Source organism: Oncorhynchus nerka, linkage group LG20 (genome assembly GCF_034236695.1).
Source record: "Oncorhynchus nerka isolate Pitt River linkage group LG20, Oner_Uvic_2.0, whole genome shotgun sequence".
In the NCBI taxonomy this organism is placed as follows: Eukaryota; Metazoa; Chordata; class Actinopteri; order Salmoniformes; family Salmonidae; genus Oncorhynchus; species Oncorhynchus nerka.
In genome coordinates, this window is record NC_088415.1 from 29190333 (window position 1) to 29203988 (window position 13656).

At 41.3% G+C, this 13656-nt stretch overlaps 1 protein-coding gene across 3 annotated transcripts; it reads left to right on the forward strand.

Annotated features, from left to right (window-relative positions):
• The first annotated feature begins 6529 nt into the window (after positions 1 to 6529).
• LOC115102223 (protein-serine O-palmitoleoyltransferase porcupine-like) lies at positions 6530 to 13192 on the forward strand. 3 transcript variants are annotated; one of them, XM_065005372.1, is made up of 14 exons: positions 6530 to 6636; positions 6712 to 6789; positions 8803 to 8962; positions 9217 to 9412; positions 9510 to 9553; positions 9712 to 9893; positions 10171 to 10301; positions 10584 to 10708; positions 10903 to 11004; positions 11146 to 11222; positions 11440 to 11503; positions 11613 to 11698; positions 11896 to 12006; positions 12142 to 13192. In XM_065005372.1, exons 3-14 carry the CDS (start codon positions 8830 to 8832, stop codon positions 12241 to 12243), a joined length of 1353 nt encoding a protein of 450 aa, XP_064861444.1. In that variant the 5' UTR covers positions 6530 to 6636; positions 6712 to 6789; positions 8803 to 8829; the 3' UTR covers positions 12244 to 13192. The 3 variants fall into 3 exon arrangements, with proteins under 3 accessions (XP_064861444.1, XP_064861446.1, XP_064861445.1); XM_065005374.1 differs by having other exon boundaries at positions 9220 to 9412; XM_065005373.1 differs by having other exon boundaries at positions 6535 to 6636; positions 6715 to 6789.
• The last annotated feature ends 464 nt before the right edge of the window (positions 13193 to 13656 follow it).

Consider the following 13656-nt stretch of genomic DNA (forward strand, 5'->3'; position numbering starts at 1 on the left):
TTTAACCAGGCAAGTCAGTTTAGAACAAATTCTAATATACAATTACGGCCTACCCCGAACGACGCTAGCCCAATTGTGCGCCGCTCTATGGGACTCCCAATCATGGCCGGTTGTGATACAGCCTGAAATCGAACCAGGGTCTGTAGTTCCCTCTAGCTCTGAAATACAGTGCCTTAGACCGCTGCGCCACTCGGGAGCCCAATAAGTATCTTTGCCTATATTTGTTATCTACTGATTTTGTTTTGATGAAAATCAAATAATGTTACATAAAAAAATCTACCTTAGAACAATGTATTGTTTAAATAGAGTAGGCTAATGAATGCTAATATAACCACGAATATATAGGTTATGACCATAATCTAGGTCTAATCACAAATCATGAAGCCTATACCTATACACATTTGGAAAACCAATCAATAAACAAAACGAATATGCTATTAGTAGTTTTATAGTAGTATACACTTTTGAATGCGTGTAAATAAATGCTTTTACTTATTGGGCATATAAAGTACCCTAGTAGGCCTAGTTTATACCCCTCAAACGTCCGGTTGTAAATATGGTGAAAGAATTATCAACATTTTGGCACTGTTAAAGCTGGAGAAACTTCAAAAGAGTTTTGCATATTTAAAGTCTCAACTCCTCTTCGGTTACCAGCTGGGGCTTTTTTCTCCCCCATCTCAGTCACGTTTTAAAGCCCCAGTGCAGATGGACAGCCCTGCTCTGGAAAACAATCAGCGTCGGATCTGCTATGACTGGGACATGCTGTATAAATATTACATGGTGGGTGACCGACGAGAGGGTAGGCTGCTCTCTCGACTCCCCAAAAACAGATGGACCAATCTGACAGACTCCCCCACCCCGCACAAAAATATTTAATACGCCTGCAGCCTGACGTCTCCTATACAGAGTTAAGAGCCACTAATCCCTGAGGGGACAAAACTTTCCTTTGTCTAACAAAGTGTCTGAACAGAGTGTGAGTTCAGGAAATCTTTGGTCAGCACAAAGGGCCTTGTGTGGTTAGGATTCAACATTGTTTTTCTGTTAATATATATTCGGCCATATACTAAAAAACTTTTCATAAACAGCTGAACGGTTAAAAGGCCCAGAAAATGCAGAAACTGGGCACAGTCTACAAATCAACCTTTTTTATAGGTTGTCGACAAGCTTATAGCTTCCGTACATTTTGGGTTAAATTTAGACATTGTGTAAATATAGTTGATGAGTTTTTGTTAATGAAATACGAAGAAGTCACATTAACATAATTCTAGTATGTTTAAAAAATGTTGACGCCACCTGTGAGTGTTTTGTAGTGGATGCTTCTTTCTCATCACAAAAGCCAATGCAAATACTTATACTTTCTTTACGATGAATAGGCTACTGTGTTTTTAAATTACTTTGAATAGAGAACATGCAATTTTAGGTTACTACAGAAGAGCAGGCAAGGCCTATCCTAACAGTCTAAAAAGTGACAGATGCGTAGATCGTCACACCTGCTCCTAACCATAGTTCAGTTAGCCATCAACACATTGCTTGCTGAAGAGAGAGCGAGAAACAGATGATAAATAGGTGACTCACCTAAAAAAGTTTTACACAGCTTCATCTTCATCTTTGCTGTGACTTTTCCCCTTGCACACCGCTTCCAAACACAGCAACTTTACTTCATACTAAGCAAAGTTGGGTAGAGAAACTTACGAGTCGGGAAGGGGGGTATTATTGGGCAGCTGTCGATTTGAACCAATCAGAGGCCACCGGTCCTTTTATTGTTTCCAAAAACAGCCAATGAGAGCGCCGCACACTCTTAGCGTTCCAAAACAATGCATTTGAAAGGGAACACAAAGGGGTCGCGGTATCCCTAGTAAGTCACAAGTGAAATTCAACTTTCTCCCGGCTCTCTCATTGCAACTCCTCAAAGATGCTTGAGCTTTCAAAGTGTCTCTGAAAGGAAGCTTTCATTTCTTAGAATACCTCCCTCAGAATCTTATCAGCAGGTGAAGGGAAGGCATACCCTACCAATTTCCCATAATATGTAATGAAACGAATTATATAATACTGAAGTAGTGTGTACAAATGCACAATCAGATGAATTTAGTCAATACAATTATGTTAGTAGCACTTTATAGAATAGCATGCAATAAAGTGGTTATAACATAGCAATAGTGTGGAAGCAAGTTATAGGCCTAGTATGCCTACTCATAGGCTAATGAAAACTCAGATAGCCTATACCCTTAATTTCAGTGTAATTATGTTCTTCTTTCAGGCTATTACACCACATGTGTTGTGCTATAGTACAGCAACATGCTACAGTAAGGTTGTGTTCTGTCAGAAAGGGATGCCAAACCCCGATCACTGAGTTCTAGTCAAGGTTTGACAGGTCTATCAAATCAATGAAGGACGTTTCTCAGACACATGCTTACCATTTGACACACTGTAGCATGACTGTCATCTACAAATGCCATCTCTCTCTCTTACTTGCTTCCCATTCTCTTATTGTGTTCAACTCTCTCCACTCATGTCTGTCTGTCTGTCTGTCTGTCTGTCTGTCTGTCTGTCTGTCTGTCTGTCTGTCTGTCTGTCTGTCTGTCTGTCTGTCTGTCTGTCTGTCTGTCTGTCTGTCTGTCTGTCTGTCTGTCTGTCTGTCTGTCTGTCTGTCTGTCTGTCTGTCTGTCTGTCTGTCTGTCTGTCTGTCTGTCTGTCTGTCTGTCTGTCTGTCCCTGTGTCTCTGTTAGTCTGGCCCTTCTCCTCTCCCTGTGAATGGTGCTCTGTAACTTTATGGTTCACCATATGTCCTTCTCGTCCTGTGAGTGGAGACTGTGCGCCTCCATAGACCCCTATGACAGATGGCCTGCAGATATTGATGACCGCAGGCTGCAGCCCCCCCACCTTTCTGACAGCGCTTCTGGTTGTCGTAAAGATATTCTGCAGGCTCAAACTTTTGAGAGTTGAGACGTATGGCTGAGACCTGATTATGATTACCTTGAAATGTACTTTTTTTTCCCGATTTGTTGTTTTTCACATGGTTTTCATCAAAATAAACTTTATTTTGTAGTGTTTGCATCAGTAGTTGTTTTTTAAAATCTGATGCTGTATGGGCCTACGGATGGGAGCTGTGAGGAGGCATACTGACGGATGGCCAAGTCTTGCTGCACTGCACACACGCACACACACGTACCCCCTGCCCCCTGCACACTAAGAGCCTGATTATAATAACAAAGGCTGCTCACACTTTGGGGAGGAGCCAGCGGAATGATTTCCAGGCCATTGGCTGCTTAATGAGGACTCTGTGTATATGTGTGTGTGTGTGTGTGTGTGTGTGTGTGTGTGTGTCTGCGTGTGTGTGTGTGTCTGCGTGTGTGTGGTTGTGTGTGAATAGTGAAAAAAAGGCTCTTTGCCACAGCTGTCACTCTTCAGTGTAATATCACTCTAGTCTGTCTAAAGTTAGTGTGAAAAGATCGACTGCATCAATATCCCTGGATCATTTCAATAATTATTTGAAGCTCAAATACAAAAAAAGACACATTTCAGTATTTTCAAGTAAATTTTTCTGGAATTGTTTGTGTACAGCGATCTATGAAGTGACTCAAAGTTGTAAGACTGAAGTTACAAAGAGGGATAGCTTAAAAAGGTATGGTGTGGTAAACACAAACCGAACTTCAGATAATCATTTCATAAAAATGTTCTATTTGTAAAAATGCATCACACATAAAATACCAAAATATTGAGGACATATTTGGAGTTGTTAGAGAAACACAATCAAGAGGAGTGTTCACCAATGGGTTTGTGCTCAAAGTTTTAGTACTGTGTGGATAGTATTCTGCCATGCCTTGCCAAATAAGCTCAGCAGATGTCGAAAAGTATAGGTTCACTTGTTTTGGTGGAGTGAATATGACAACGTACCAATAGTCCTCTTTTTTCATTCATCCCTCAACTTCTCAATAGACCCCCCACCACACCCCTCCCAATAAGACAATTTGCCTTCTACTCTAGATGTTCATGCCACCTGCCCTCATACACCCTCCCTCCCTCCCTCCCACCCAACCCAGCCCCCCCCCCCCATAATTAAGCACACTCACTTTCTAGTCTCCAGACTATTTTTGTTTCATCACCTTGCCTCCGGCAATACAGCAGCCACCATTCCCCCTCATTCAAAAAGAAAGCCAGAAAAATATAAAATCTACCTGCAGACTGCTGAAGCCCAGCCAATATGACTGTTAGATTAGACATTTTCAAAGATGAATTAGTACCAGCCCACACTCCGACGTATCCATGGTAATTTTAATTCCACATTCCTGTCGCCATGGCGCAGAGCCAAAGGACTGGGTGAATTTCCCCCTTTCTCATCCAACTAGCCAGGCTGAGTTGGCATCTGTATGCAAATAACCTTCATGGTATATAGATAATGTATGGAGGGTGAGGGGATGTAGGACTCCCCCATACTTATGCACTAAGATATAAATTGTGTGACATTATAAGCAGCTGCTGGCCTGCTTTCTATGGCTGTCATCCAGAGAGGCAAAGCCCCTTGCAATTGCGATTTGTAAAATATTGATTATGAAATTGTTACAAATGAGAAAAATCTTAATTAAGTCAATCTGCTTACATTACCACATTGTGAACATCTTTTAAACAGTACTTCAAAACCGGCCACAAGGTTATTAAGCTGTTTCCCCATGCATGTTCCTACATCTGTTTCACACACACATCTAAAATAGACAATACAATAAAGAAAAAAATATTGCAGACAATGTTTTCATGTAGTATTATAATGGCTGGAGACATTTTGATGTTTAGACCTGCACAAATTTAGGAAATGTATTAATGAATGATTTACTTATTTGTTAAACAATAATGTATGAAAATGTTTTCTGATGATGACCAACTTTTCACTCTATTCTCTGGAGGTCACAGGGAAACAGGACACCTCTCCCAGAGAAGAAGTGTCACGATGGGCAGCCACACCGGTCACTCTTTGACCCCTGACCTCACGGAGGTGCGTGGTAACAGAGGTCGCCACCCCGGAGAGGCTTCTCTTTCTCCTCCAGTGGGAGCAGGTGTTGCAAAAGGGCTGACCTCTTGAAGAGAATGAAAGGGCTGTTTGATTATTTACTGGAGTTGAATGTGCCACACGTGCCTCTCTCCCTAGGGGTGAGGGAGACACTGCCAACATAGACACTGCCAACACTGCAACTCAATTAAACAAACCTAATAATCACATATGGCCTGCTTATCATTTATTATATACTGCATGAACAACAGGCTTAAAAACATATTAGCTTAGTATATATTGAATGTATACATGTGCATCTGTTTGAATTTAAAGTATTCATGACAAGGTTTCATGTCAATGCTCTCTGTTACCGCTCACTGACAAACTTCTCTCACCAGGAAAGAGGGGATAGAAGGTGAAATGTGGACCTCTTCAGGGCCTGACTGTTCTCAACGCAGAACAAACAAACATGTGCAAAGCAGTGGGTCTACAGAGCCGACCACCTGGAGGTAAACTCATTAAGAGTCCTATAAAAACCTTCTGCCAGCACAGCAAGCCTTGCACCATTTCCCCACCAACAAAATTATAACAACCACTACTACTGCACTGAAAAAATAAACCTGACACAATAGGAGCCTCTTATTAGTAGAGAACTGCCCAGTCTTAACATATGCTCCTGGAAGAGAGAGGGAAAGAGGAAGTAGAGAGAAGAGGCTCGGTCCAGGGCATTAAGACAGAAGGACAGGGGGGATACTGCCCAGGACCCTCAGAAGGAAAGGGGAGACGAAGGGAAAACATTTATTCTTTCCTCTCATCTTTCTTCCCTCTTCCAGACCAGTTTCAATCTCATTGGTATTGAGATGGTGAATTTACAGTCATCTTTTGTTAACATACTAACAATATTGGTTTTCATTGTTTCTTAGGTTGATGGTGTACAATTGAATAGAATCGGCTATTTCATGCAAAGACATCTCATTATCTGTCATGAAGAGAAAAGTGTGAGTTAAGAAAGAGTGGTTTTTATTTCAATAAGGCAACATTCCATGGTATCAATAGCAGCTAAGGCTGAATTACTTGTAACAAATGCAACATTTTCATTAATACACAATACACAAGAATTATCCATTGCATCGACACAATAAAATCTACACATTTAAAATATATAGTTTCTGGAATGACTGTCAGTGCTGTGGGTATGGTACATACAGGTGAAGGTAACATAAGTCTGACAAAAGTGACAGTTCATATCTCACGGGTTGAGCAGCCTTGTCATGTAGGATATTGCGCTTCTTTGCTAGAAATTAGATTCAAAGGTTTGGGTGCTGATGCGTGTTTCAAGCCAGTGTAATTATGTTATTAGAGCAACTGTGTTTTTCACTTTTGCACTGTTTACAGCAGGGGCCATGCGTTTTCTCAGTGAGCAAAATCCCAAAAATGTCAGTCCAATCCCTGTTCAAAGTGTGATTTGCATCTTAACCCTCTCAACACGTACATAAGGTTTATACAAAAACAGCTTGATCATTTGGAATATAGCATGTGGATTCCGCTTGCATTCAGGATGCAAACACACAGAGAGAGCTCAGAGAATGGTGTCCCCTGGTGGACAGTGTTGCCAGTGATTATGAAGAGTCGAAATACGAATGTCTTTCAAGGTAATGCGTTGCACGAGATTTCCTATTCCAAAACATTTTTTGAACATATTGATTCTAAAATAACTTAATTTTCAGTAGGAGACGAGAGGACGCGGACATTGGCATAGTACAGGACGAGTAGGACACGAATCAGACAAGTGAAAACTATTTCAGGTGAGCTCTGGCTGGCTAGCGAATTAGCTAGCGTTTCACTTCGTCTGCTTTATAAGTTAGCCAGCAATGTTAGCTGCATGTTAGCGAACAACTCATTAAAGTTTAAAGTTAGCTCGCGGAGGTTGGCGTTTCTTAAACTTTCGTCCAGATATCGAGATTTGGCACAAATACTCTGCAAGCTAGCTAGCTATCCGTTCACTCTTGCTGCCTCTGCCTTGTACCATTGTCTCGAGCAACAGGCATGTTTGCTATTTTTGCCAACCCCGCCTTAAACTAGTAGCCACTGCCATAACATAACATGACAAAACCTCTTTAGAAATTACAATGTTTTAGAGGATTTTACATGTTTTATTTCAACAGTTTGACCCAGCTACTTTTGTAATGGAGTTCGGACATTTACTCAAACATTTTACGTTATTTACAGAGTTGGGGAAACTACTCTGAAAATATAGTTTACCAAGCTTGCTACCAATGACTTCACACTGGAAGAAGTTAGCCTTTTAAACACAAAATCAGAATTAGGCAGGTCTGATGCTGAAAAAGAAAGAACATTATTGCCTACTTCACCTATCTTTTCTTTTTATAGTTAGCTTCACCACTACATGGAAAAATAAACTACTGCAAACACTACCAAGGTTTGAATTTAGTTAAACTACCACCAAGCTACTGAATATTTAATAAATTACTTGTTGAACTACATGTGTTCACTTCTCCCCAACACGGATTATTGACAACACAAAATACCGGTAATACAAATCAAATGAAATCAAATTTGATTGGTCACATACACGTGTTTAGCAGATCTTATTGTGAGTGTAGAAAAATGCTTGTACTTCTAGCTCCGACAGTGCAGTAATATCTAACAAGTACTATCTAACAAATTACACAACATATACCCAATATACACACATCTAAGTATGAATTAATTAAGACTATATACATATATGGACGAGCGATGTCAGAGCGGAACAGACTAAGATACAGTAGAATAGATTAGAAAACAGTATATACATATGAGATGAGTAATGCAAGATATGTAAACATTAAGTGACTAATATACCGTAGAAGTATAGAAAACAGTATATACATATGAGATGACTAATGCCAGATATGTAAACATGATTATTTATTTGTTTTTTAATTTAACCTTTATTTAACTAGGCAAGTCAGTTAAGAACAAATTCTTATTTACAATGAAGGCCTAGGAACAGTGGGGCAGGGGCAGAACGACAGATTTACCTTGTCAGCTCAGGGATTCAATCCAGAAACCTTTCGGTTACTGGCCCAATTGTCTAACCACTAGGCTACTTGCTAAGATACCATAGAATATAATAGAATACAGTATATACATATGAGATGAGTAATGCCATATATGTAAACATTATTAAAGTGACTAGTGGCCACTATTCCCTATAGTGGCCAGTGATTTATAGTCTATGCCTATAGGTAACAGCTTCTAATGTGCTAATGATGGCTGTTTAACAGTCGGATGGCCTTGATATAGAAGCTGTTTTTCAGTCTCTCGGTCTCAGCTTTGATGCACCTGTTCTAGTCTATGCCTATAGGCAACAGCCTCTAATGTGCTAATGGTGTCTGTTTAACAGTCTGATGGCCTTGATATAGAAGCTGTTTTTCAGTCTCTCGGTTTCAGCTTTGATGCACCTGTACAGACCTTGCCTTCTAGATGATAGCGGGGTGAACAGGCAGTGGCTCAGGTGGTTGATGTCCTTGATTATCTTTTTGGCCTTCCTGTGACATCGGGTGCTGTAGGCATCCTAGAGGGTGGGTAGTTTGCCCCCGGTAATGCTTTGGGCAGACCGAACAAACCCTGATTACAACCTATTGTGGGCCATTGTACCAAGCTCATAATATATAATAAGATATACTCAAGAAAGCCAAGGCATTAATTGAATTTACATTGACAATTGAACAGTAGGACATTTTATACATTATGCCTTTTTAACATTGATCACTCTCATAAAGCTGCATTATTTTCATGTTTCTCCACTCCAGTGAGAGCCAGGCAGTTGAGGCTACACCATGGAGTTCAGCAGGATAGAGTTCTTCCAGGAGCTAGGGGAGAGCTGTGTGCTCCCTACGGCACAGCAGGGAGTGGAACAGGTCTGGCAGCTACTGCTCCTCTGCCTGCTCTGTCGACTCCTCTGTAGGCTGGGTGAGTTCACTTGAACACTTGACCAATAACATTATTTAATGAGGATTTAACAGAGGATGTGCCAAACTTTAGATACAAAGACTGAATCGTGTAATGTATACTTTGCCATGACACCATCCACAGTGTGTTGGACACATGTAATGATGACAGATAAAGCATTTAGTATTACCTTACAGATGTCTAGAAAAGCACCCCAATTTGTACAAAGGCCTTTGGTGGTGCCAGCCTGGTACTTAGTGTTTCCTGTCCTCCAGTAGGTCTCTCATCCTCTGTGAAACACTTGGGCTCAGTGTCAGCGGGTCTATATGCCCTCTACCTGTTCTTTGAGCAGTCCATGGTGTGGGTGTTAATGCTCAGTATGCTCTGCTACACGGTTCTGTTCCTCAACCGCCACTCCAGCAGCCGAGGAATCTTCCTCTCTGCCACTATCCTCATCTATCTACTCATGGGGTAATGAATGAAAATGATAACTCCATCTATTGCTAATGCTGCATCATAGGCAATGTTGCTCCACTTAACTGTTTTCTCCTGTTTTGTCTCTCTCTAGAGAGCTGCATATGATTGACACAGTGACCTGGCATAAAATGAGAGGTAAATGTCCTGTACAGATGTGAGTGATTGCATGGCAAGGCAGTATGAGACATATACATGATTTTATAGAGACACGGACATCTTCCTATTACATTGTATTCGAGACCTTAGTGAAGGAACACCTGTGCATACTTTGCCTATCATCCCCACTTCCTCAGGTTCCCAGATGGTGGTGGCCATGAAGGCCATTTCTCTGGCCTTTGACCTGGACAGAGGCACTGTGCTCGCTGTGCCCAACCCTCTGGAGTTCACAGGCTACATTCTCTTTGTGGGCACTGTCATCTTTGGACCCTGGATTAGCTACTCAAGCTACAAAGAGGCCATTGAGAGCCGTAAACTAGTAAGCCACAGCTGAAGAGATGTGCTACTGTTTTGCAAAACAATTATGTATTCTCAGTCAACTTGTTAAAAGAAAGCTGAATTGATTCCTGTATAGTATCTGAATTTACATTTGACAAATAGGCCTATAACATATTGGTCCAGATTTACTAAGTGTTTGCGCTGGTGCAAAGTTTACACCTCTTTTCACCGCAGTTAGATCCACATACTGTAGCTGCTTTAAGTCAAAATGGCTGCTAAAATCTGTCCTTTTTTAACTTGGCTTCTCTGTCCCCCAGAGTTGGTCCTGGCTCCAGAAGTTTTCAATCAGCTGGGTGAAATGCCAGGTATGCTTGGTGATATCCAACTGCATCGCCCCATACCTCTTCCCTTACTTCATTCCAATCCACGGGAGCAGAGGACTGCGCACGTGAGTGCACGTTTCACTGAACAATTCCTTGGTCATTCCAATGTCAGTCCTATTTTGATATGTGAATGTACACCAACTTTATGTTAGTGAGTTCCATTTATTTCTGTTTCTCTGCTTCCAAGAGGCACATAAACAAAGTTCTTCAGACAAGCTCTGATAGTAGCAATAGTGACCACTTCAAGATGGTGCCAGTGCATAATACTATTCCTGGCATTATTGCTGAATGAAGAAAGGCTATAAACAGTATCTTAGAGCTATCTTGTCTATTTCCCCTGTGTACAGGTGGCTCCATGCGTATGAGAATGCTGTATCCTTCCACTTCAGTAACTACTTTGTGGGCCACCTCAGCGAAAGTACTACTGTGCTGGCAGGGGCAGGTTTCACTGAAGACAAAGACAATGTCAAATGGGGAGTTCAGTTCATGCGATCTATGGTTCAATTAGTGGTACACATATTTAATATATTATCAATTTGCCTGTAGGCTAAGTTTATAATAGCAGTATTGTGATAGACACTGTAATATCTGTCTAGATAAGATATGTGAAAATAATGTGTGCGTGCATGCATGTGCAAATCCATGAATGCACAAAATGTGTTTTTAGGGATCTGAAAGTGGTTAAGCCTCTGAATGTGGAGTTGCCCAGGTCCATGGTGCTGGTGGTGACCTCCTGGAACATCCCCATGTCTCGCTGGCTCAACATATGTAAGCATCATTACACCTTCAATTTACTATAAACAGATTAGACAGAAATGTTAGAACTATGGGCCCTGTTTAACCATATTTTTTTTTTTTACATATTAAAATGTCAACTGATTACTGGGTCTTTCCCCCATTTTGTTGTAGATGTTTTCAAAAGTGCTTTGAAACTTGGCACATTTTCTTCCATCATTGTGACTTACACAGCCAGTGCCCTACTACATGTGAGTATGATTCAACCAACACAGTGATGTCATCTTACGTGATGATTCAGAAAAGGTCACTCACCATTGCACTTTAATACTGTTTTTTTTGCTTTAGTAAGATTTGATCTGATTTTGAAAATGTCACTGCCTTAACCTTCTGGCTGAGGCCAAAGTGAATAGTTGGTTGATCAGCTTCCGATGTTGTAAAACCAATCTGCCATTTTGTTTTCTCCAGGGCCTCAGCTTCCATCTTGGGGCCGTGCTGCTGTCTCTGGGCTTCATCACCTACGTGGAACATGGTGAAGTTACCGTGCCTATCTGCTTTTCACATTCACATGCTTGCTTGTTTTATGTGAGTTTTGTTTCAAAGGTTGTACATCGCCTTATTGTCTTGTCATCCTCTGTCAGTTCTGAGGAAGAGGCTGGCAGCCATCTTTAGTGCCTGTATCCTGTCTAAACAGTGTCCCAACAATTGCCATCATCAGCAGAAGAAGGTACATGCTTGTTGCATCCAGGAATGTTTTACACTCAAGTTTGTATATCATGTTTTGAAGGTGCTTTCCATAAGATAACCTATTGTTAATTGAATGGGTCCATGTGGGGTGAGTGAGCTAGCTAGTGCACATTGCGGGGAGGTTTGGGATTCAGAACACATCCCCAGTGTAGTGACTGATCTTTGCCACTCTCGTAGGAGCTGTGGGTGTATGGCATCAACCTTGCCTTCAGTGCCATGGCCATCTTCCACCTGACATACCTGGGCTCCCTGTTTGATGCTGAAGTAGACAACTTGGCTGCAGAGGAGGTAAGGCCCACCAATGACCTGCTACTGCTGGCTGGGGCCAAGTTAATGGAGAACATTAGAATTAAACGGTGGTCTATATGAACTGCATGAACGTATTACTTATACACATTTAGTCACCATTGTCCTCCTTCTCAGGGTTATGTGGCCAACCACACCATTCAGAAGTGGTCAGAGTTGAACTGGGCCAGCCACTGGCTGGTGTTCGGCAGCTGGCTCTTCTACCGCCTCATTCAGTAATCTCATTCTGCGAAGGTCTGTACTGAACAGAAGACAAAAGCTTGGTCCAAAAAGAACAGAAGACAAAAGCCTGGTCCAAAAAGAACCCTTAGTTCACAGGTGGGCCATCTTACCTAGCAAGGTCTGGTGTGGGTAAAGACTTAGTGGACACGGAGCAGCGAAGTGTAGAGCCAGGACAATTGTCCCACACCATCATGACTGGAAGAATGCTGCATTGTTTACCAGGGTCTTTCTGTATTTGTTTGTTGTGGTGAACACTAACAAACCAGTCACACACAAGTTCATTGCTATGATGCATCACACTGTTGAGATTGAGAACCAGAGGTAGGCTGAAGATTTGTCAGTGGCTTCTGTATAGGCTACTGTTCATCTTCAGGTCTTTTGGAGTTTGATCACACACAATCATTATGAATATTTATGCTTCTGTGTATATCAGTAGCACCTATTAGCCTTCTCACACTGCATTGTTCTTAGCCCCAGGCTAAGACTGGGCCCTGGGCTAGCTTATCCTGTGTTCATACAAGCACTTGTTAACCTGGGGCTAAGGTGCAGTGTGCCTTAAGTGAATGTATTATGTTGGACCATTGATGTTATATAATTAGGCGGGGGGGGGGGGGGGGGTGTATGGCCAGTATACCACGGCTAAGGGCTGTTCTTTTGCACGACGCAACGTGGAGTGCCTTGATTCAGCCCTTAGCCGTGGTATATTGGCCATATACCACAAACCCTGAGTTATCTTATTGCTATTATAAACTGGTTACCAATGTAATTAGAGCAGTAAAAATAAATGTTTTGTCATACCCGTGGTATACGGTCTGATATACCACAGCTGTCAGCCAATCAGCATTCAGGGCTTGAACCACCCAGTTTATAAAACATTATGTTCTCGATGGAGGTACTTTTTTTCTACTTATGTATCTGTTTTTCTATTAAAGACATTTTATTTCTAGTTCTGTGGCCCTACTTAAACACGAATCAATGAAGGTTTTATTTGGAAATGGGAGGTAAAACACACCCTAGTAGTTACATTATTTATTCAACAAGGTGAAGGATTGTACTGTATTTTTCAGCAAATTATATAATTTAAAATGCCAGATCAAAACCATGATTAGTACATCAAGTATACTGAACAAAAATATAAATGCAACATGCAACAATTTCCATTTTTTTTACTGAGTAACAATTCATATATGGAAATCAGTTAATTTAAATAAATTCACAAAGCCCTAATCTATGGATTTCACATGTCTGGGAATACAGATATGCCTCTGTTGGTCACAGATACCTTAAAATAAAAAGTAGGGGCATGGATCAGAACTAGTTAGTATCTGGTGTCACCACCATTTTCCTTATGCAGTGCGACAAATCTCCTGTGCATAGAGTTGATCAGGCTGTTGATTGTGGCCTTTGGAA